The sequence below is a fragment of the Babylonia areolata genome, chromosome 3 (assembly GCF_041734735.1).
Source record: "Babylonia areolata isolate BAREFJ2019XMU chromosome 3, ASM4173473v1, whole genome shotgun sequence".
NCBI lineage: Eukaryota > Metazoa > Mollusca > Gastropoda > Neogastropoda > Buccinidae > Babylonia > Babylonia areolata.
The window spans coordinates 48,189,953-48,214,968 of NC_134878.1; the positions used below are offsets into that span (position 1 = coordinate 48,189,953).

The 25,016-nt window shown below is 47.5% G+C and overlaps 2 protein-coding genes across 2 annotated transcripts in view; one reads left to right on the forward strand and one right to left on the reverse strand.

Moving 5' to 3' along the window:
• Positions 1–18,305, forward strand: part of LOC143280041 (signal peptide peptidase-like) — a 51,574-nt gene extending 33,269 nt beyond the window's left edge. Inside the window, exon 11 of the mRNA XM_076584516.1 lies at positions 15,768–18,305. Within this exon, the coding sequence (XP_076440631.1) occupies positions 15,768–15,840 (73 nt within the window). The 3' untranslated portion in view covers positions 15,841–18,305. The remainder of the gene's footprint in view (positions 1–15,767) is intronic.
• Positions 18,306–23,943: 5,638 nt separating this feature from the next.
• The window catches only part of LOC143280042 (pancreatic lipase-related protein 2-like), a 20,817-nt gene continuing 19,744 nt past the window's right edge, over positions 23,944–25,016 (reverse strand). The window contains exon 10 of the mRNA XM_076584517.1: positions 23,944–24,859. Within this exon, the coding sequence (XP_076440632.1) occupies positions 24,763–24,859 (97 nt within the window). The 3' untranslated portion in view covers positions 23,944–24,762. The remainder of the gene's footprint in view (positions 24,860–25,016) is intronic.

Genomic DNA, 25,016 nt, shown 5'->3' on the forward strand with positions numbered 1-25,016 from the left:
TTTTGTTGTATGCGGCTTGCCTGTATATTGTTCTTACATTCTGTGTACTCGTTTCGACTCGGCCCCCTCGATTCCTTCGTATTTTTCTACCTCTGAGTCGACACACTGACCATCAAAACAGGAGAGGACACAACTGCCTCCTAGTTTAAGAGTCATAGTCCTTTACAAAAAGACTTGGCAGTTATTGAATTCCTATTGCAGTGGAGAAACCATAGATCTTATACCTTACAATTCTCTTTTTTGACTCACTTGTGTAAACAAAGTGAGTCTACGTTTTAACCCGGTGTTCGGTTGTCTGTGTGTGTGTCTGTGTGGCTGTGGTAAAATTTAACATTGACATTTTCTCTGCAAATACTTTGTCAGTTGACACCAAATTTGGTATAAAAATAGGAAAAATTCAGTTCTTTCCAGTCATCTTGTTTAAAACAATATTGCACCTCTGGGATGGGCACAAAAAAAATAAAAAATGAAGCCTAATTATATGCAGACTGCATTTACTGTTATATTTTTTGTATTCTCTAAACTTGACACTTTGATCTGATATTCTGACCCAACAACAAGAGCAGTCATTATTATCATTTTTTGTTCAAACAGGAACTTCTTTTGCTAAGCATGGAAGTTTTCTTTATTTTTGCAAACGTTTTGGTGCAGATAGTAAAAAAAAAAGGGAATTTGGTGTCATATACTGTACCATGTCAAACTGATGCAAACTAGGCCTATTGGTTTGCTCTGCTTGGCCAAATTTCGCGCGGCTAACAGTGAAAAGACGGGCCCACCCGCTCTCAGCCAATCAAACGCCTCTAAAAACTATAAGCGCTTAATCATTTCTTTGGCCAAGGCTCTCCACGCCATCTTGTCAGGTTTACGCTCTGTCTCGTCTTACGCTTTTTTCGGCTATTCAGCGTATCCTTTTGGCCTTATTTTGTTGCATGCGGCTTGTGTTTATTGTATTCTTACATTCTGTGTACTCGATTCGACTCGGCACCCTCGATTCGTTCGATTTTTTCTGCCTCTAAGTCGATCCTGTCTTTCCTTTCTCTGTTGGGGGTCGGATTTTCGCTGGGTGCCTAAGCGCGGGTTCCATGCCTCGTGTGCCATACCACGAAGGCAAGGGATCATGATGCTGGGATTGAGACTCGGTAAGAGACTCTCCCAGGCCCGGAGCTCATGATTCCTCCCGATACGGACCGCGGCGATGCGTCGTTAGACGCTGATCGCGGAGGCGACGTTCGTACCAGTAAAACGGTCATGAAGGGGACCGGGGGGAAAAAGGTACGAGCGTCGCCTCCCGAGGTGTCCCAGCGCGAGGCGGGGAGAAGGGTGAATGGCAAGTCATCTCCGTGCTGTGGGGACTCGCAGCTAGGCGCGGACTCCCAAGGGGAGGCCGCGCCCGGCCATTACCCGGGTCCCCACTCGGAGACGGCCCTCACGTGCCCCATTGTTGTTCCCCCTCCTCCCTTCTCTGTCGACCCCCCTCCCCCACCTCCTTTTGGGGGGGGAGAAAAATTTGGTTCCGTGGGGGGGATCTCTACTTTGCCCACCCCGGGCCAAGCCACCCCAGTTTCCCCACGGGAGGGGATTCGGGGCGCGTGGCAACCTGCTCTGCAGGTCTTCCCGCTATCCGGCCGGTCTCCCCTGCTGGGGGAGGCCCGTGCGTGTCAGGCGGTTCCGGGCAGTCAGCCCGCTCGTCTTCGGGCGGGACTGACACCCAAGTCGGACCTGACCTCCCTCCGACTTGGCCAGGTTGTTCCCTTCATGGAGGTCAACGCACCAGTGACCCTTGGGGTTCGGGTCACAGTATGGCTGGTGCCCACGGGTGGTTACCCCCATTCTACCCGTACTGGGGCGCACTTAGGGTGCACACTGGGTTGCCGGGAGCACCAAGGGCCAGCCCCTTGTCCGCTCCCCACCAGACCCAACCCAGCACATCTCACAGGGTGACACACACAGCCCCGACAAGTGGGATCGACTTCTTGTCGGTCAGGTCGAGCTCCTCGACCAATATTGCCACTCTGTCCACAAATCGGGCCTCTGTCAACCCACAGGCGACCTCCACGGTCACAACGGCCTCCTTGTCAGGACCGACGGCTGCCCAGGGGCCCTACTCGGCCCGGTGGAGCTGGCAGTCCCCACCTGCCCAGCCCTCGGTCCTACAGTGAGATGAGTGGGTGTTTGTCCCCACACAGCACTCGTGGGTCACTCTTGCATCCAGGGACGCCCTCTCTGAAAAGGTGTGGCACCCACCATCCCAAGCATGGTTGGACCTACGGTCCACACGCTCCCCACCCGCTTCAGGTGTCAAGGACATAACAGTGGCGGCCATGGTCCCGGCTCGGGATCGTCCCAGCTCATCCCGCTGGGCTGACCACAGCTCACAGGACGCCCCAGTGGGTACATCCACTTGGGATTTCACCCAGCAGGGGATGGACTGCGAACAAGAGTGGGAGCCCCTGTCTTCGGATGAGGACGAACAAGCAGATGAGCACTCTTCGCCCACATCCCAGGGGGGACAGATTGAGCCCATGCCTCCCTAGGGACCAGCCTGAACCAAACTTGGACTTTGCCGAGCTCGAACTGACCCTCCCCAATAGGGTCACGTAGGCCGAATCAGTCCCTCAGGCTACTTTGTTACCCTTGACCCTCCTTACGCCATGTGACTCTAACTCCAGAACCACAAGGCGACTCAGAGTGCCAGAAATGGTGCAGGTATGGCTTAATAAGCCAGCCCGCACTGTCAGGGGTGCTGCTTCCATCCCTCCTCCAGGCAGGGAGTCCCTCTCTGCCCCGGGCGCCTTTTCCCTGGGAAAGTTTCTTAAAGATTCCTCCAAGGGAGGGGTGTGGTCCTGGTACACACAGGACCACCCTGCCTACAGCGGAGCAGAGCCCTCCGCACAGGACAGGATGTTGGTCTCACAGCGCACCACCTTCCCCACTTCAGCTAACCTATCCTTTAAAACGTTAGCAGAGTGGGACAAATTGGCCCGCCGCTGCCCCCTCGAGGTTTCCACGGCGTACACCTTCGACACGTTCCATCACAGGGCCAATGAGCTGTGGGAACAGTGTCCGGTTAATCAGGACAAGGGGTCTCCTTCCTCTGTCCCGCCGGGCCTCTTCACCGACCAGAGGTTACACGCTTTTGGCAATAGGGTAGCATCTGGTCTCACGGCAGCTGCAGACACAGCTACCAGCCTTCACTTCAATACTGTGCTAGCGCTGCGTGATGCCATTTTCAGCCTCTCTAACATTCCTGTGGAGGAGAGGGCTGCCCTGCGGTCCATCCCAGCACAGCAGCACTCCCTCTTCGGCCAGTTCCCGCCCCATTTTGTCAGCCACAGGGCAGAGACAAACAGGGAGGTGGCCTCATATTTGGCCCACACCTCTCATGGGCTCCAGGGTTCTATGCCATTGAAGAGACCGGCCACCAGGGCCCCTCCATATACCACGCCGCCTGTCAAGGCAGCGTGTGCTGAATCAGGGGCAGAGGAATAAACCACCTTATGTCCGTCCAAGCCGACCGGCCATGCCCAAGGCCAGAAGGCAGCACCCCCAATGACTGGGCCCCGATTCAGCACCGCCAGTTGTTCAGTCCCTCCAAGTAGGAAACTTGTCCCGGCATGCACATCAGTGGTGTGCTCTGGGACTCAACGACGGGATTATGTCGGTGCTAGTGTCGGGGTACATGCTGTCTTGGGTGGAGGACCTCCCCCCTCTAAGATCCACTCCTCCTCCTTAGGTGCCCAGCTCGACGGAGCAGGAGAGCGTCCTAGAAAAAGAGATATCGCACCCACTCCTCATGGGGCTATATCTCAACTCTCGGACCCGGGCCCCGGTTTTTACGGCTGGTTGTTGGTGATTCCAAAGGTCTCGGGAGGGTGGAGACCAGTTTTGGACTGGTCCCCCCTCAACAAATTCCTCCCCAAAATCAAATTCAAGAGGGACACACAGGCACAGATTCGGGAGACCATCCAACAAGGTGATTGGCCTACCTCTATCGATCTGGAAGATGCTTATTTTCATATACTCATCCATTCGGCATCCCGTCGGTACCTGAGGTTCGTGTGGAGGGACAAGGGGTTCCAGTTCCCGGCCCTCCCATTTGGTCTGTCCCTTGCCCCTTTCCTGTCTACCAAGGTGGTGCGGGAATTGGTGTCCATCGTCCGCTCGGAATCCATTTGTCTCTGTGTGTACCTGGACGACTTGCTTATCCTGGCCCAGTCGCAGGCCCTGTGCCTGAGTCATACGGCCAGACTTCTAGACCTTTGCTCCCAACTGGGCTTCCTCATGGACCAGCAGATATGCGATCGGTCCCCACGTCAGTCCTTCGACTTCTTAGGGATGAGATTCGACACGCGGTCTATGATAGTCTCTCTGGCGCCAGATCACTGGGACCGTCTGGCAGGCCTCCTCAGCCACTGGCGCCACTCCTCCCAAGATACAGCGCAGACACTTTCTTCCCTCTTGGGCATGATGGAGTCCACGGCACCTCTCATTCCCCTGGACAGGGTTCTCAAGCGCCCTCTCCAGAGGGCACTGAGGTTACGCCGGTCCCAGAGCACTCAGCCATGGGATACCCAGATATGTCTGGGCGAGTGGTTCCTCGAGGTGACATCAGAGTGGTTAATCACCCCCCTTCGGACACAGGGGGTGCCCTTAGCCCCACCTACTCTTCAGGTGGCACTCTTCACAGACGCCTCCTCCCTGGGCTGGGGAGCCCACATGGACTCACTCTATGCAGCAGGGACTTGGTCCCCGGAGGAGCGCCTGTGCCACGTCAATGTTCTGGAACTGGAGGCAGTTCGCAGGACTCTCCTGCACTTCATGGGGGAGGCCACTGGCAAGACCATCCGCTTGTTCACGGACAAGACGACGGTCGCATGTTATGTGAAAAAATGGGGGGAGCGCACTCGGCAGACCTCTCCATGCGGACTGAGGCTCTCCTCCGTTGGTGCCACAGCAAGGGCATTGCACTTTCAGCGAGACACTGAGCAGGAAAAACCAACTTCTTGGCAGATGCTCTTAGCAGGTCCAAGAGTGTCATACGCACAGAGTGCACCCTGGACAAGGACAGCCTTCAGGGGGTGTGGGAACAGTGGTTTCGGCCGATGGTGGACCTTGTTCAACAAGAGACTTCCCACTTCCGTCTCTTCGGTTGCCGACCCAGAAGCGTGGGCAGTGGATGCTCTCTCTCTAGATTGGAGCAGTCTGATTGCCTCCGAGTTTCCTCCCTTTCCAATTCTGTCCAAGGTGATACGGAAAGACAGATTGGAACACCCGCAGCTGATCCTCATTGCGCCGAAATGGCCAGTCCAGACCTGGTTTCCGGACCTTCAGTCCCTGACACATGTTCCCACCCCTGGAACTTGAAACCAAATCTCATCTGCTGAGGCAGCCTCGCTCGGGCACTCCGCATTCCAATCCTCAACTGCTCCACCAGCACGCATGGCTGCTGTGCGGTCGGAACTGTCAGCATCACCATTGAAGTCCTCAACCCCTCGGTCGGCCTCTGTGTCGGCTGCGCTGACCCAGGGGTGTGCCTCCTCTGACCTCCTCTCCATAGTCACCAGAGCAAGGAGGCAGGGAACGGAGACTTTGTATGACTTTCGCTGGAAGAAATGGTTGCGGTGGTGTACAGCTCAGGGCATTACCCCTACGAACCTTACGAGCATGCAGCTGGCCAACTTTCTGGCTCTCTGCTCCTCGGTTCATCCTGTCTGCTAGTTCTGTGCGAGGGTACAGGTCTGCCTTCTGTACCACAATGCAAACAGCTAGGTGGTTCCGCCTTTGAAGCGGATTGCCTGCTCAGAGAGGTGGCTAGGGGTGCCCCTCTGAAGGAAGCTAGAGACCCCAGAAGAGTGCCCCTCTGGGACTTGTTCCTGGTGCTGGATTTCATTCGAAAACAGCCCTTCCTACCATTGGGGACTATTCCTTTTGACATCCTCACCCTCAAGACCACTTTCCTTCTGTGGCTGGCCACAGGCAGTCGTAGAAGTGAGCTGCATGGGCTTAGTGGAATGCCACAAGATCTGGCCTTCCACAGAGATGGTTCCATCACTATTCGTTTCCTTCCAGAGTTTCTGGCTAAGAACCAAGACCCTGGGGTTCCTTCCCCCTCTCTGAGGGTCAGACCTTTGTCTGATATTCTTGCCCAAGATGATGAGGATAGGCACCTGTCCTGTTCGGTGTCTCAAATATTATTGGGATAGGTCTCGCCATAGGCGTTCTTCTCAGAGGTGTCTGCTCATCTCCCTCAATGAGAATTACAAGAAAGACATCGCTGCAGGCACCATTTCCTGCCAGGTTTCCCAAGTCATTCGTAGAGCCTACTCTCATGCACACAGGGATATCAGCTGTCTTCATCCCAGAGCACACGAAATGCGGGCCATAGCTACTTCGGCTGCTTTCCAGCACTCAGTGCCAACGCAGCATGTCTTGGAGGCAGCCTTCTGGCGGTCTGAGAATCCCTTCATCAACTTCTACCTCAGGAATTTCCGTATGACCAGGGCTGACGGTTCCAAGGGGATTTCCTTTGTCGCGGCTAACACTGCCGTCTCAGTTACAAGGGCTCCCCATATGAACCAGTAGGCGTTGCCCTCCTCCATTTGCTTTAAATTCTGCATCAGTTTGACATGGTACAGTATATGACACCAAAAGGAGGAGTTTGTATTATACTCCATGTTTGGTGTTAAATATACTTACCATGTCAAACTCGAATGCCCTCCCGTCCGTCCCCGCGTCTCCGCCGTGGTTCTCATGGGGCATTTTTGTTCATGGCCACGGAATGATTAAGCGCTTATAGTTTTTAGAGGCGTTTGATTGGCTGAGAGCGGGTGGGCCCGTCTTTTCACTGTTAGCCGCGCGAAATTTGGCCAAGCAGAGCAAACCAATAGGCCTAGTTTGCATCAGTTTGACATGGTAAGTATATTTAACACCAAACATGGAGTATAATACAAACTCCTCCTGTTTGTATTATACTCCATGTTTGATGTTACATATACTTACCATGTCAAACTCGAATGCCCGCCCGTCCGTCCCCGCATCTCCGCCGTGGTTCTCATGGGGCATTTTTGTTCATGGCCACGGAATGATTAAGCGCTTATAGTTTTTAGAGGCGTTTGATTGGCTGAGAGCGGGTGGGCCCGTCTTTTCACTGTTAGCCGCGCGAAATTTGGCCAAGCAGAGCAAACCAATAGGCCTAGTTTGCATCAGTTTGACATGGTAAGTATATGTAACACCAAACATGGAGTATAATACAAACTACTCCTATTACTCTGTAATTAATGCTAGGGGACTTAATTTGCTTTAAACTGATCTTTCTCATCTTAAACATTACATTTTGAAATTATACTCAATACATAAAAAGCTTGGATTTTTTTTTTTTTTAAAGTGTATCACAAGTGAGTCTTGAAGGCCTTGCCTTTCTTGTTGCTTTTGGCCCAAGTGTAAACTTATGTCAGTCACACATGACAAGCTCTGAAGAGCGATGGTATTTGTACTCCATTGTATTACCCTTTTGTAACATGAAATTTCTCAATGTGAAGTTTGGACTGTTCTCCCTTGGGAAAGCGCATCGCCACAGCACAACACCACTCTGTTTTTTCCTTCTTTCTTTGATATAATTTTTGCTGTCTGCAAGTTCTTTTGTTTTTGTTTCTTTCGGTTTTGGTATAGTTTCTGTGATGTACATTTTATTCATCTGTAGCTGTATCATAGACGCAGCTATTTCTTTTTCTTTTTTCTGTCTTTTAAAAAAAAAACAAGGATCAGTTTTGGTGGGAATGAATCAGGTTTAAGTTAGTGCTGCACAATTAATTACAATTGTTAAAAAACAAGACAAACAAGAGAGGCAAGGCTTCTAGTCTGAGAGACATAGTCAAGGCTACAGCACTAAGTCCCAGTGCATTTTGACTTCTAGTCTGAGAGACATAGTCCTTCAAGAAAGACTAAGCTGCAAATGATTTCCCTTTGCAATTCAGAAACCGCTGATAATACAGCTCTCACTTTACTGTTGGCCATACTGAAAACACATGTCAGATCAGCGATTTGATGTAAATGGCCAGTACAACACATCTAGAGCCACTTTCCTCCCTGCCCCCGCCCTGCTCCATCCCAGACTTAGTGCGCACCACTCACAGCCAGAGGCCTGTCATGGATCCAGTCCCCTTTCTCACTAAAGAACCTTCAGCAAAAAATTTCCCCATGGAAACCCTCTTCCATTAGGAATTCCACCACAGAATGAGACTCAGTGACCTGTGGGCACATGAAATGCACTCCCACAGCCTGATCCAACCCAGCCATCGACTGCCGACAACTTTCTACAGGTTGCTCCAACATGCCACACTCAGGTAGAGAAGCCACCAAGTCTTCCGTATGCCCCTTCGTGATGGTATCTACCTGGGCAATTACACAGCCATGTCCCAGAGACACCAGGGACCTCAAGCCTCTTGTTGCCAAATGTCTGCCCTTCTATGCATTGGCAACATGCCAGCGCTGTCTTTTTTTGGCAACGACAGAAAAGTGGCAGGGTGAGTGCCTATCGCCTGTCAGCTGTCATGGAGGAGCTCTACAGATCTGGCTGTCACACCTAAGGCAAGCCCAACACGGTGGCCTACCTCTGTCTTGTGCCACAGTTTCCTCCAAACACATATATCACTTCCTCTATCGGCCCACAACCGATGTGGAATCATCAGATCAAACCACATGTGCACCTCCTTGCATTGACGCTCAACCGCGCTGAAGTGAGACAACCCTATAGTGTATATGTTTCCTTCCCTTCCTTTGATTCGAAGGCCTCTGTGTAAAGTGTGGATTCAACATACCGACCCGATTTTCTTTGCGCTACATTTATCAGCACAGCTGTGGTCCACAGACCTCTCCCACAATACAGCTGCGGACCTTAGTCTTCCTTGCCCGCACCAATATCCTTAGGTGACACAGTACACTCTACCTTCATCGAACCTCCCGAAACCTGGAGGGGGTCAGGCTGGTGTTCTCCTGACCCACTCCCGGGAGGGTCACTACCTTGTCGTGGTCGGGAGGCTTAGTGGCCAGTGATCGAGCGAGCTATGTCGGCGGGGGCATCAGTGCTTCTTGGGGTTTGGTGCTCTGGTCCCAGGTCTTAATTGACAGCCTACATAGCCATCGTAGCTGTTAGGGCTGAATAAGTGGTGGTTTTGTACTGATGCCCCTGATAGGGCTTCCCATGCCGAACAGGTCGTGAGTGAGGCCCAAACTAAACGTGACCCACTGTCCCTTTCGCTATTCTTTGTTCTTCTTTTTACCGCCTCTTTTCTGTCCTCAGCTCCCCATCAAGCCTTCTTTTCCACATTCTTTTTTTTCTCTGCGGCCTTCTTTAGGCCCGCCGTGTTTGCCGTGCGGCGCGACCTGTGATGGAGGGGAATGAGATCCTGGGGATTGAGAGAGCACGCTGCTCTCAACACATCCCTTTGGCTCGGACCTCTCCTAAGACAGGCGGCACACATTGGCCCGTGTGTGTCAATCGGCTACCCCTTCGTGGGGCTGGGTCAAGACTGGCAGTTTAGTGGCTGACGAAGGTAACCCCCGTAGTGCTCGGCTCTCTGTCCCCGGGAGCTGGGCATGATCGGGGGGGAGCACGTTGGAGCTGGGCTGCTGGTTGTATATCCCTCCCGAAACCTGGAAGGGGTCAAGCTGGTGTTCCCTTGACCCTGGCCCCTAAGTTGGACCCCATGGTGGGTGGGTAAGGGAGGGATGAATTCACATTTTTCTTTCAACATGAATCCTAAACAAACACACCCCCCCAAACTCGGAAAAAGACGACGACAGGGAACGGACGACTCAGACTCTGAGTCGGAGGTCGTCGAGACCTCTGGTTTTTGGCCATCATGGCTAGTGATGGAGGGCGCTGATGACGACAAGCCCTTGTCGGCTCTCAGCCCCTTCGCTGTCCAGAAGGGCTTTCAGTGCCTGGCAGGATCGCTCAGATCCATCAAGAGGCTGAGGAGCGGAGCGTTTTTAGTACAGACAGAATCCAAAAGACAGACACAGCTCCTCCTCAAGGCGACCACTTTCGTGGATAGGGCAGTGAAGATTTCCCCTCACAAAGGTCTCAACTGCTCTAAGGGAGTCATCAGATGCCCGGAGTTGAAAGGTGTGTCTGAGGCCGAGATCAAGAGCGAACTGTCCTCTCAGGGAGTGACCGATGTGTACAGGGTGACGGTGAGGAAGGGGTCGGACAGAGTCCCGACCAACACTTTCTTCCTCACCTTCTGCTGCCCGGATGTCCCCAAGGACATTCGGGTCGGATACCTGCTAGTTAATGTCAGCCTGTACGTACCGTCCCCTCTGAGATGCTTTAAGTGTCAGAAATTCGGACACGTGAGAGACAGATGTAAGGAGGAAGAGGCGTGTGGCACCTGTTCGAAGGCGGCGCACCAGGGCGATTGCGTCAGTGCAGCCCTGTGTGCGAACTGCGGAGGTGGCCACCCGTCCTCATCGAAGGACTGCCCCGCCTGGAAGAAAGAAAAACAAATTCAGAAAGTCAAGACAGAACAGAAAATTTCCTTCTTTGAGGCAAGAAAACAGGTGGAGGCCGCGTCGCCTAGGACGTCGTATGCCTCTGTCGTCAGATCCGGGACGGTGGACGTCGCAGTCCAGACGACGTCCACAGGAACGCAGACGGACGACTTAACCGCCTCGTCGGAACCGTTGGCCTTGGGTGGAGGCGCTGTGTCCACCCCTTCCCATCCTGCGCGGCAGTCCTCAGGGGCTGCTGGGCGGGAGAGAAAAGCCTCGGGCGGAGGCACGTTGTCCGCCTCCCGCCCCACCCCACCCCCCGGCCCCCCTCGCCCCGCCTCTCGTCTGCCTGGCCCTCGGGCTGGCGGAAGTGGCCGGAAGCCCCCCGCACCTCCAAAACTCAAGGAGGGGAGGGCTGCGGCCACGGCGGGATCGGGAGGGGCCGAGGTGGTGGATATTTCGACCCGGTCGGAACCTGAAAAATTTATGTCAAAGAACAAATATTCCATCCTGGCGGACCTTGAGCCACCGCAAGTGGAGGAGCAGGGGGTAGCGATGGAATAGGCTGCTGCTTTATTTTTTTTTATTTTTTTAAAAAAAAAACCTTTTTAATGGCAGTGATCCACTGGAATATCCGGGGATTCTGTGCCAACTTCCAGGAACTCCAGCTGCTTTGTCGTGCTTTGAAACCTTCAGTGCTGGCACTGCAGGAGACTCTGCAAAGAGATGGCAAGGTTTTATCTCTCTCTGGTTTTAACTCCGTTTTTAAACCCGCTCAACCGAAGCAAGAGGGGTTGACGGGAGGTGTCGCTCTTTTTATTCGAAAGTCCCTTTTATACAGTACAGTTCTTTTAAGCACCCCTTTACAGGCGGTGGCAGTCAGAGTCACGCTCGAGAAAACCATCACTGTCTGCTCTCTCTACCTTCCCCCTTCCGTCCGTGTTCTGAGGCAGGACCTCATGAACCTGGTCGACCAGCTCCCACGTCCGTTTTTACTGTTGGGCGACTTCAACGGACACTCCCCGCTCTGGGGAAGTGAGATGACATCAGCCCGAGGTCTTCTCTTAGAAAACCTTCTCTCTGACATGGACTTGTGCTGTCTTAACGACAAGTCTCCCACTTACCTGCATCTGTCCTCTGGAAAGCTCTCGTGTTTAGATCTGTCGGTCTGCGATCCATCGTTGGTCCTGGACTACGAGTGGAAAGTGCACGACGATCTGCACGGGAGTGACCACTTTCCTGTCGTCCTCCGCCCCACAGATGGAGAAGGTGACTCTCTGCCTGACCGCCTGTACTACGACAAAGCAGACTGGAGTTTTTTTACCACCAAGATAAGAGCGGAGCTGCAGGAAGAAACAGTATTGAAAAGCAAGGACCCTGCTGACGCTCTGACTCGGATCGTTTTAGATTGCGCCAAAGCAGCAGTCCCATCGTCTACCTCCAAGCCTCAGGTCCCTAGAACGCCCTGGTTCAACGCGGAATGTCGGGAGGCCCGCAAGTCTCGGAAGAGAGCGCAGCGACGCGTCTTTCGGAGACCGGAGTCCGATAGCGTTCGAACCCATCAACAGCTGAGGGCGAAAGCCAGGTATGTTTTTAAAAAGAGCCAGAGGAAGTCTTGGAGAGATTTCTGCTCTTCCTTAACCTCCAACACACCCAAGAAGAAAGTGTGGAGGGTTTTAAAAAGAATTAAGGGCAAAAACGCATGCCCGACCTTCCACCATCTTAAACTTTCAGACGCTCTGGTCACAGAGAAGAAAGCAGTTGCCAATTTGCTTGCCTCCACAATAGAACAGAACTCGAGATCTGCTAACAAATCTGCTCGCTTTCTTAAAACCAAAAACCTGTCAGAAAAAACACCATGTAACTTCTTTTCCGACAACACAGAGAATTACAACCTTCCTTTCACAATGAACGAACTTAAATCTGCCCTTCAGACCTGTACGGATTCCTGTCCAGGAATGGACGAAGTCCATTATAAACTCCTAAAGCACCTTCCCCAAACCTGTCTGGACACCCTGCTTAAAGTTTATAACCACATCTGGGTCACAGGCTTCTTTCCACCCTCCTGGCGGAAAGCCCTCATAATCCCGCTGCCGAAACCGGGAAAAGACCCCTCGAACCCCTCCAACTACCGCCCAATTGCACTGACCAGCTGCGTCTGCAAACTGATGGAGAAGATGGTCAACGGTAGACTGATGTGGAAACTAGAGACCGACGGCCTTCTGGCGAAGGAACAGTGCGGTTTCCGCAAGCATCGCTCTACCGTTGACCATCTGGTTCGTCTGGAAACCACGATAAGAAATGCTTTCGTCAACAAACAACATGTGGTGGCCATATTTTTTGACCTGGAGAAAGCTTACGATACCACGTGGAAATTTGGTATTCTTTCCGACTTGCACAAGCTCGGCTTCCGAGGACACCTGCCTCAGTTTATCCACAATTTTTTACAAGACAGACAATTCCAGGTGAGAGTCGGCACCACCCTGTCCGACATTCACGAGCAGGAGCTGGGTGTCCCGCAGGGGAGCATCCTGTCGCCTGCTCTGTTCAGCATCAAAATTAATGACATCGTTCAATCCGTTCAGAAAGGATCGGACAGCTCGCTGTTCGTGGATGATTTTGCTTTATATGCAACCGGCAGCACGTACGCCAGCATCCAGCGACGGCTTCAGCTCTGCGTCAACAAAATCCAGTGTTGGGCAGAGGAGAATGGCTTCACATTTTCGTCCTCCAAAACTGAATGCATCCACTTTCATAATTTTCGCCAATTCTATCAGGACCCTGAAATCCGTCTGGGAACATCCACCATCCCGGCGGTCAAGGAAGCCAGATTTCTAGGGGTCGTCTTCGATCAGAAGCTGAATTTTCTCAGCCACATTAAACAGCTGAAAATATCTTGCCTAAAAGCCCTGAACATCATCCGAGTTGTGGCACACACGAACTGGGGTGCTGATAAGAGGACTCTCTTGCACCTCTACAGAGCCCTGGTCCGGTCCAAACTGGATTATGGAAGTGTTGTATACGGCTCGGCCAGACCGTCCTACCTGAAACTGTTGGACCCTGTACACCACCAAGGGCTCCGTCTCAGCTTGGGTGCTTTCCGCACCACCCCTGTGCACAGCCTGTATGCAGAGGCGGGGGAACCACCTCTTTCCAACCGCAGACTGAAGCTGACCCTGAACTATTATTTGAAATTGTTTTCGGAACCTACAAACCCTGCTTACGATGCTGTATTCAACAACCCTTTCGATAAGAAATTTACAGACAACCCAAACTGCATACCTCCTCTCGGACTCCGCATTCAGCCGCACTTGGAAAATGCCGATCTGGATGTCGGTGGCATCTCAGATTTCTCTAAGTTCCCTGACAGCCCCCCGTGGACCTTTACAACACCTGAGGTCCGATTTGATCTGGCCTCGTACCGTAAGGACACCACCAGTTCTCTGGCCTACAGAACCTACTTTTCGGAACTGTGCCACAAATTCCCCACCTTTCAAGGCATCTTCACTGACGGTTCCAAGTCAGAGGACGGAGTCGCCGCATCTGCGTTCTGCCCCGCCTTTCCTGACCGGCCCTCAACGGAACACATCCTGTCTGACAGCTCGGTATACACCGCGGAACTGACTGCACTGGTCCTGGGGTTAAAAATGGTTCTCTCTTCCAAACAGAAGAGATTCATGATCTTTTCCGACTCCTTATCAGCCCTGGAGGCGATCGCCTGCAGGAATATCACTCATCCCAAACTGCTGGAATTTTATGAAACTTTTACTCTCGCAACGAAGAAAGGATACGAGGTTGTGTTGGCCTGGGTTCCCGGACATGTTGGCATTCGTGGTAACGAAAGGGCGGACCTGCTGGCCAGGAACGCTGTAAAGAAAGAATTGTCCAGATCCTTGGTACCCTATACAGACATGAAGCGGAAGGTCAATTCTTACGTTAAAGATCTTTGGCAAGAGAAATGGAACACCCAGATAGACAACAAGCTCTTCCAGATCCGTCCGGACCTGGGGGAGACCCTCCCTTCGGGGGTGAAGAACAGAAAGGAGGAATCTGTGCTGTGCAGACTGCGTACGGGGCACACTTTTTTTTACTCATTCTTACTTGTTGAAGGGGGAGGAGGCCCCTCGATGCGTTCCCTGTGACGCGCCTCTCACCGTGAAACACGTGCTCCTTGACTGTTGGGATCTGCATGACGTTAGACGCAGACATTACACGGCGGTTTCTTTGAAGACTTTGTTTCGTGATGTCCCTCCGTGGGCGCTGATGGACTTCTTAAAAGAAGTGAACCTTTTTAACCAGATTTGAAGGTTTTAAACTATGGAAGTTTTTTTTTGTTTTTTTTAAACTTTGGAGTGGAAAGTTTGAAGTGGTGACTCGTTTTAATTGGTTGTTTTTTTTAGCCTTGTAGTAGTAATTGACGTGGCGATAGCCTTGAGATGGCCTTAGTGGTCGGCGAGGCTCTAAGCACCATAATTTCATTTCATTTCATTTACCTTCATCGAATTCTACTTGAGGGACATCTATCGCTTTAGGGATGATGGCTCAAGAGGCGTTGCCTCTGCAGTGGTCACACAACAGGCCATCGCAGCGCACTGGCGATAGAACAGAAGGATTGAGACTTGATGCCTCCTCAGCCAGAGCATGGTCCTCTTCTCTTGCCTTAGCGCACTCAACATGGCTGCAAGACATCATGGAGAGATGTTGCACGCCTGCGGGATGATGGCTCAAGAGGCATCGCTTCTGTGGTAGTTGCGCAACAGGCCATCGCAGCACACAGACAGTAGAACAGGCGAGCCCTCCACCTTGTCGTGCTATTCTGCACTAGTTGGGTCACGGTTAAGTATGTGTAATTAAAAGGAAATTTTTTATCTAAAATTACGTTTAAATAACATACTTACCATGACCCAAATTTAAGACCCTCCCATCCTCCCCGCTTCCTGTTCTCCCTGCTTGCTGCACTGGTGATGGCATATTGCCATCAAAAGAGGGCGCTAGCCAGCGGGACAAAGGGGAGGGTACCTACTTCCGGGAGGTTATCGGCCGTAGTACTTTCGTTTTCTCCGCATAGGCGGATAGTAGTTTGCACAGGACAGGAATGTCAGACACCTGCCGGAGTCTGCACTAGTTGGGTCACAGTAAGTATGTTATTTAAATGTAATTTTAGATAGAAAATTTCCTCTTAATGAATACACTGAAAAATGTCCTGTTAACAAGGAAAGGGAACAGGAGCATTCACGTTAAAGTGTGTGTTTGTGTGTGTGTGTGTGTGTGTGCAGCTATGAAGACCACAGCGAGGAGAAAGAGAAGACAGTGAAGGAGTCCAGCTCTGGTGGGAAAAAGGAGAAATGATGTGTCTCTGTTCTCCACACTCACTCCCTTATTATGAATATAATCAAAGCCAGGGTCATCACGGTCTCTTCTTTTTTTCTTTTTCGTTTTGTGTGTGTGTGTGTGGACAGATTGCTGCAGACAGGAAGATAGGATAGTATGGTGACGGGGTGCTAGTTCTGGCACTGGTCATAATGTTTTGAAACTGAAATCATTAGACACAGATTGTTCAGGCATCGTGTGTGAGTGTGTGCGTGTGTGTGTGTATAGTAAAGAAGGACAGGGGGTTCAGGTCTGCTGAGAGAGTTGTTGATTCAGCTGTACAGTGTGTGTCTGCATTCATTCAATTCATCTTTCATGTTGCCTTGCTTCTCCTGTAGATTGGTGATGGATGTTCAACATTGGTTTGTTTGTTCTTCCCTTTCTGCCTCCTACTTCCCCCCATCCCCCTCTGTTTTGACATTGTGTTGTGGAGCAACTTAAAAACTGCCATGGTTTGGTTTATGTCTGAAGAAGAAAAGATGACTCTTTTTGACTCTGGGCAGAATTGTGCATTGGCATTAGTGTCGGTGATTGGGGAAGGTATTTTAATATTTGTTTAGATAAGGTGCAAGTGATGATGGTTTGTCAGTGGGTGATTGATTATGTCTGATATGTTCATTATTGTATTTCAGATTATAAGCATACCTCCATTTTTTCTAATGAAGTTTGGTTATTGGTTATTTGATATGCCAATGGTTCTTTTGCTTGGGACATTGATTAGATAAAACATTTTTGCTTAATAATTGAGTTTAAAGACATTTGCACTGGATTTGATTTTAACAGAATTTAAGAAAAGAGCAGCAGTCAACTCTTCCAATCAATTGCAGCTTTTTATTTTCACAACAGAATTTGAGACCCAGACAGCAGTTGCTTCTAAATATATAACAAATAGTAATGGAGTGTATGGGGTGGAAAAACAGAATAATTGATGTGATATCAGATTTTTGCTTAGATGTAGAAAAATGCAGATGTAATTTTTTTTTTTCACGTTAAAGTATTCTTCTGCTGAGTGTGCTAAAACTGCTGGATCAGTCACTGTCATTGGTCCCGAAACCTGGTTTGATCATGGGTGCGCTCCTCTGCTGAACACATCACCAACATTCACCATTTCTGGTGGTCATGTGATTAGGTAAAGCTCCTCTCTGTCCACTCAGTGATGTTATCTATTTCTTTTGCTGTCTGCCTCATTTTCCCTTTTCCCCTGCACAGCACTGTTCCCTGAAAGATGGTCTTGGAGAGCTTGTCATGTGGCCATATCATCTCATTTTCTGTTTTCTTCACTGTGGTCATTAGGTGTTCATACAGACAAACTTGCTTGTCTGGTGGTTTTCCTGACTTCTTCATTTTCTTCTTCCACTTTTTGGGTCCTCCTCTGAAGCTTATCTGTTAATCTTCAGGTAGAGCGTCTTGGGCAAGTCAAATCTGGCAGAGCTCTTCCCTCTCCAGATCAGATTTTCTTGTTGGTTTAACTCCCTGCATGTAGCAGGTAGTCCTTGGTCACATGGTTACCATCAATGGAGGAGAACTTCTGACCTGATTAAACATCAGCTGGATCAGAGTGAGTCTTCATGTAAACGGTGGTGTAGAAGTGTGGGAAAACAGTGAGCTGATGCTACGCATGCTACGATGTATGTGGTATAGGGTGTATGTTTTGCTGTTTACTGTGCCCCAAAGCATTAAGATCATGTCAAGGATCTGATTTTATTGTTGTTGTTGGGTTGGGTTTTTGTTGTTTTTTTTGTTGTTTCTTCATATAATACTTGCAAATGTATTGGTAAGGTTTTTCATGTTTTGTGGTTGTCCCTTTGAATTCCACGACTTTGCAGTTCACACACACACACACACGCACGCACGCATGCACGCGCACGCACGCGCCGCATGCACACACACACATATCCCTAGTCTACCCCACATATTCTTTGGTATTGATTAAGTAGAATTTTGGATGAATAGATTTTTTTTTTAAACAACAAAGAGCACAAACTATTATGTTTTGTGGACTAATTATAGATACATATATTTCAAAATACATATATATATATAGAGAGAGAGAGATAATGTTTTGGGTTTTTTTTGTAACCCTAATATAGCTTAAGATGTCAGTTGTCTTCATTATCTGGTTGTCTCATCTCAAGAAAAAATTCTGTAGGCAAGATTGTTCAGAGAAAACAGGACGAGTAAGTTTTTGTTGTTTCTTTTTTTTTTTTTTTAATTGTGATCAAAACAAATTTTAGCTGTTTGCTAGTTGTTTCAATTTTTTTCGTATAGATTTATTGGTAACAAGTTGCAGAAATGTATGTTTTGTTGAACCTGAACAACATATAATTTAAGGTTTGTAGGTGGTGCTTGTCATGACAAGAGTGTCTGCAATAGAAAACGTAGAGAAAGATGGCATGTTTAGATCTTTTTTTTCTTGTCTTTTTTTTTTTTTTTTTTTTTTTTTTCAAACTGAACGGAAAAGAAGTAATTTCTTGAGAAATTTTATGTTTTTTTTCTATGCCTGCCATGGAGTATATCAGTCAGTGACACTCAAATTCCAGAGAAGGGTTGAAGAGGGTAAGAGTCACGATATATCACAACACCGTTTGCCCTGAACCTCCACCTGTTAAATGAGTTTTATTCAGAAATGTAAGCAGCTGTACACCATTGTGAACACTGGTTGATTGTGACATGTGTGTTTCAGTTTTTCTATTGTTTTTATTATTTATGTTTATTTTGTGTATCTGTATACAGTATTAAAGCGTGCTGCAGCTTTTATTTATTTATGTTTGAAATACATGCTGAACTGTATCAATACACCATTGAGGTGTTGTTGTCAAGATTGGTATCTTAGATCCTATTTGAATGTTCATCATTACAGAATGATTTGTAAAGTTTCTGCTCTCTTCATTTACTTATACACTTGCCAATGCTCTAGTAAAATTGAAAGTGGCCATTTTGTTTTGCTTTTCACTGGGAGAAAATGAGTGTATGAATATTCCTGAAACGGTGTGAAATGTATTATAGGAATTTTAAGTGCTTGTGTTTGATAAGAAAAAAATCCAGAACATAAAAGGGAGAAGTGGAGTACATAATTATGTATATCAGTGTGTAAAACGAGCAGGGATGAGTGCTTGTGCATCTAAAAAGAGTGTAAGATAGAAGTTGAGACAAAAATTCAGCGCATTTGTGTGTCTAAAATGTTTGTAATGTACTTCATAAAGAGGGGAAAGAGAAAGCATACATTGTTTAATTAAAAAAAAGTAACACAGTAGGGAGAGTGAGTGCTTGTGTCTAAAATGTGTATAACGCAGAACATAGAGGAAGGTGAGCGCATGCATGTGTCTTCTTTTGCGTTCATGGGCTGCAACTCCCATGTTCACTCGTATGCACATGAGTGGGCTTTTACGTGTATGACCGTTTTTACCACTGTGTAGGCAGCCATACTCCGCTTTCAGGGGTATGCGTTTGTCTAAAAAGTGTGTGGCACAGTGGGGAAAGAGATTGCATATGTGTTTCTGAAAGGTGAGTGATGCAGTTGGGAGATAGAAGTTGAATGCGTATGTGTTTCTAAAAATGTAGAACACAGTAAGGAAAAGTTGAATGTGAGTGTGTTTGATGATAATGATATGAGTACTTACTTAGTGCCTATCCTCAGTTGGAGACCAAGCTCTGAGCACTTTACAAACAAGGAGTCATTTGCACAACAGGCTGCCTACCTGGGTTGAGACGACAGCTGCCGTTTGGGCGCTCGTTATTCATTTCTTGTGTCATTCAGTTAGGTTTCACTCACACACACATACACACTCATACAGACACATAACATTTTATGTGTATGACCCTTTTTGTTCATTTACCCTGCCATTTAGGCAGACCATACTCCATTTTCGGGGGTGTGCATGCTGGATATGTTCTTGTTTCCATAACCCACCAAACACTTTCATGGATTTCAGGAAGTTTAACATGCATATTTGATCTGTGTGCGTGTATACATGAATGTGGTTCTTAAAATACAGTGGAACCTCCTCACTCCGACCTTCCCTATTACGACTCCCTCTAAGATGTGACCGGCACCCTCACGACCGACACACTTTATTATATAAAATAACTCTGTATTACGACCACCTCCCAAATGCGACTTGCGACCGAAAAATATTAGTCAGATACGACTTCTTGCGTAAAATTTGCCCCAAAATGACTGAAAATAAATCGAAAATGCGTGGTACCGATCTTGAAAAGTCGCTACATTTCCACTTTTTAGACAAAGACCGGAAACACTGCTTCATAAAAGTCGCTCAGAGTTATCGCCCTTCCAGTAGCGTTCGCGCCTTCCGCCAAAGACGACACACAACGGTTCCACTGCACACAATTTCATCTCGGCTTCAGCTTCCACGTGCGTTTTCACTTCAAGATGTCAGCATCAAAATCTTCACGAAAAAGAAAAGCCCTGACTCTGGAAGAACGTGTCAAGGTTGTTGAACGGAGTTCGCGTGGGGAAAGTGCCATTTCCATTGCGAAATCGTTGGATGTTGGTAAAACTCAAATCCAGTCCATTATCAGAGACAAAGAGTCGATCCTGACAAGATGGCAGAGCGGTGAGAGTGGGGACAGAAAGTTGTCAAAAATTTGCAAAACCACGTACACGGACATCGACGAAGAAGTGTGGGAGTGGTTTTGTGAAGCCAGAAGAAAAAATATTCCAGTGACAGGAAAACTGATCCAGGAAAAAGCACTGTGTCTGGCTGTGGGTAGTGGGTGTGATGGCTTCATGGCATCGAATGGCTGGTTGGAAAAATGGCTAAAACGACGAAATGTTCATCAGTCGTGTCTGAGTGGTGAGCGGGGAGACGTCAACCAACAAACTGTAGATGATTGGATTGGCCGTTTGCCACATCTGTGTGAGGGCTACAGCCCTGAAAACATTTTCAACGCGGACAAGACTGGTCTTTTTTTACAGAACTTTGCCGTCCAAATCGATGGTGGTGAAAGGCCAAGAGGCAGCTGGCATCAAGACATCAAAGGAGAGGATCAGCATTCTGCTTTGTGTCAGTGCCACAGGGGAAAAACTCGAGCCTCTTGTAATTGGAAGGAGTGCCAAACCAAGGTGTTTCCAAGGACTGGACATGTCATCACTTGGGGTGGATTACAAATTTAATAAAAAAGCATGGATGACCTCAATCATCTTCACAGAGTGGGCCAATAAACTGAACAACAGAATGAAGATTCTGCAGAGACATATTCTGTTGTTTGTGGACAATTGCTCTGCTCACCCCCCAATCCAGCTGTCAAACATCAAATTTGTGATGCTGCCACCCAACACCACCTCGCGTCTGCAGCCCTGTGACGCTGGAATAATCCAGGCTGTAAAACTGCAGTACAGAAAATGCTTTCTTCGCCATGTTCTTTTTGAAATGGAGAGGGATGGCACTGCCACTGGCACAGAACTGGCCAAGTCAGTCAGTCTGTTGGATGCTGTCTTCTGGCTGAAGAAAGCCTGGAACTTCTTGAAGCCCAGCACAGTGACGAGCTGTTTCAAGAAGTGTGGATTCTGTCCAGATCCTCAACAAGGTATGTGCATGTGTGTGTTTGTGTGTGTTTGTGTGCAAGACTAAGAGAGATAAAACTTAAATTTTGTGTTCTATGTGTGCATTTGTGGGTATGTTTGTGATAACTCTTTATTTCATATACATTTTCTGACTTGTTTCCATTCTACAGTTAAAATTCTTTATTCATTCACATCAATTCTGGACAATACAAACACAAAGAACAGAAGTGAGTTTTCTTTGTGTGTGTGTGTGTGTGTGCTTCCATTGTCTTTGTTTCACATACATTTTGATTTGTAATTTGTAGGTGACATTTTCTCTGTGCGTGTGTGTGTGTGTGTGTGTGTGTGCTTCCATTGTCTTTGTTTCACATACATTTTGATTTGTAATTTGTCGGTGACATTTTCTCTGTGCGTGTGTGTGTGTGTGTGTGCTTCCATTCTCTTTGTTTCACATACATTTTGATTTGTAATTTGTAGGTGACATTTTCTCTGTGCGTGTGTGTGTGTGTGTGTGTGTGTGTGTGTGCTTCCATTGTCTTTGTTTCACATACATTTTGATTTGTAATTTGTAGGTGACATTTTCTCTGTGCATGTGTGTGTGTGTGTGTGTGCTTCCATTCTCTTTGTTTCACATACATTTTGATTTGTAATTTGTAGGTGACATTTTCTCTGTGCGTGCGTGTGTGTGTGTGTGTGTGAGTGTGTGTGTGTGTGTGTGTGTGTGTGTGTGTGTGCCTCCATTGTCTTTGTTTTACATACATTTTGATTTGTAATTTGTAGGTGACATTTTCTCTGTGCATGTGTGTGTGTGTGTGTGTGTGTGTGCTTCCATTCTCTTTGTTTCACATACATTTTGATTTGTAATTTGTAGGTGACATTTTCTGTGTGTGTGTGTGTGTGTGTGTGTGTGTGTGTGTGTGCCTCCATTGTCTTTGTTTTACATACATTTTGATTTGTAATTTGTAGGTGACATTTTCTGTGTGCATGTGTGTGTGTGTGTGTGTGTGTGTGCTTCCATTCTCTTTGTTTCACATACATTTTGATTTGTAATTTGTAGGTGACATTTTCTGTGTGTGTGTGTGTGTGTGTGTGTGTGTGTGTGTGTGTGCTTCCATTCTCTTTGTTTCACATACATTTTGATTTGTAATTTGTAGGTGACATTTTCTCTGTGTGTGTGTGTGTGTGTGTGTGCCTCCATTGTCTTTGTTTTACATACATTTTGATTTGTAATTTGTAGGTGACATTTTCTCTGTGCATGTGTGTGTGTGTTTTGTGTGTGTGTGTGTGTGTGTGCTTCCATTCTCTTTGTTTCACATACATTTTGATTTGTAATTTGTAGGTGACATTTTCTCTGTGCGTGTGTGTGTGTGTGTGTGTGTGTGTGCCTCCATTGTCTTTGTTTTACATACATTTTGATTTGTAATTTGTAGGTGACATTTTCTCTGTGCATGTGTGTGTGTGTGTGTGTGTGTGTGTGTGTGCAAAGATGTCCAGGTTGCAGTGGCTACAGCTGAAGGGCCAGGTGAAGAAGAGGAGCCTCTGGGTGATGGAGCTGCTGCTCTGTTGGAGGGTGCAACACTGGAGGAGATGACAGCTGTGGAGGAAAACCTGCAGATCTTCCCTGACACCTGCTACACAGCACAATCCACAGCTTCAGGCAGTGCATCTGAAGATGTCAAGGAAGATGCTGAGGAAGAGGAGCCTGAGGCTGAAGAAGCACCAGTGATTGACTTTTCCACAGCAGCGAAATATGCTCATGAACTGGCTCGCTTTGGACTGGCTCATGGCATCTCAATTCTTGAGAATATGAGTGATGCAAAAGTAGAGATAGAGAAAATGCACATCGTCAAAAACAGTGTCCAAAAAACAATCAATGATCTCACAGTTTTTTACAAAACAATAGCCACATGTACAGAAGAGATTTCTATGACTGTGTGTACAGTATATGTAATGTTTAGTGTTTTAATTGACACTGATTTCATCATTACAGTTTTTCTTTCATTCATGTGTGCGTATCTATGTGTGTGAGTGCGTCTGTGTGAAATGTGCCCAATGTGACTCCTCTCTATTAAGACCCCTCTCAATTAAGACCTAAATTTGGCTGATTTTTCAAAGTCTTAATAGGGAGGTTCCACTGTACATAACATGGTGAGAAGTTCAATGTGAGTGTATTTTTAAAACTGCAGGACCTAGAAGTGAGAAGCTGGAATGTGAGTGTTTCTAAAAATGTAGGACATAGTAGGAAGAAGTTGAATGTGAGTGCGTTTCCACAAATGCTGGACATAGTAGGGAGAAGTTGAATACACATGTGTCTCCAAAAATGTTGGACATAACCGGGAGAATTGAATGCACATGTGTTTCTGAAAATGCTGGACATAGTTTGGAGACGATGGATGCACATGTGTGTTTTTTTTTATAAAAAAGCAGCACATTGAAGAGAGAAGTTGAATGCGAATGTGTGTGTCAGAAAAGCGTATTCTGTCAAACCCAAAGCAAGCTCTCTGTACACCAAATGTTTTCAATCTCCCTCCCTGTCATTCCCTTCTCTCTGTGAGACATTTTATTTTCACAAGAATATTCTGTATTTGTCGTAAGAATTTTACACATGTGCACAAGCGTTTGAGACTATTCAAATGTACATGGCTTTGACATCCACAAATGTAAAGCTGACGAAGAAAAACATCACTAGTATAGACTAATAATGTGATAAAACATAAATTGTGTAACAGCTAGAAGCACACACACTAGTAACATTAAGATTGGAAGTAGGATGAGAAGGATACCCAAAACATATTAGAAAAAATTCCAACAGCAGTTATGATCTTTCTCCCTGTGAGTATGTACATTTTGCTTTTCTTTTAAAACTGATTGACCACAAGACACACCAAGAAAGGATGTGAGCAGTTGTATGAGTCTCGTATTCCTGCCCATGAGCGTCTTGTCCCGTTACTTATCTCACAGAGAGAAAAAGATATTGGGGCATGAAATTAAACGAAGGACATGATGGAGGACTATTAAGGATAAAAAATAAATAAATAAAAAAGAATGCTTGGAAGATGACATGGAAGAGTTTTATTAGGGTTGTATATGCTTAGAAGAGCTTGAAAAATGAACTGCAGTGCTTAAAATGCTTGAAAGATGACATGGAAAACGTTATACTTTTATATAGGGCTTGAAAGATGACATGGAAAACTTTTATCAGGCTTCAAATGCTAGAACATTGAAATGGAAGACTTTCTTATGGCTTGACATATGTGAAAGTGATGTGGAGAACAGCAAATGGTTTTATTTCACTCTTAAGTTTAATCATCACGTCATGCGTTGTGGTGACCGGTGAGGTGGGAAAGTGTATTCTGCGATCTTGGTGTGCTAGGGAGTCAACCTCTGAAACAGTTTCCCGGCCTTCTGGTGCCGTTCCTCAGCTGCAGAGGTCGTCCTGGCTGGATTTCAGAGGACCCAGGGCAAAAGTACAGTCTGTAACATACAAAACAAGCACTCCTATACAAGTGTAGCTTTAAAAAAACTTCAAAATGTAAAACTTAAAAAAAAAATTTTTTTTTTACTAAACCAAAACGAAATAGGCATGATATTCAGTTTGGATTTTTCTGTATGGAAAGAAACCAGTTTTCCA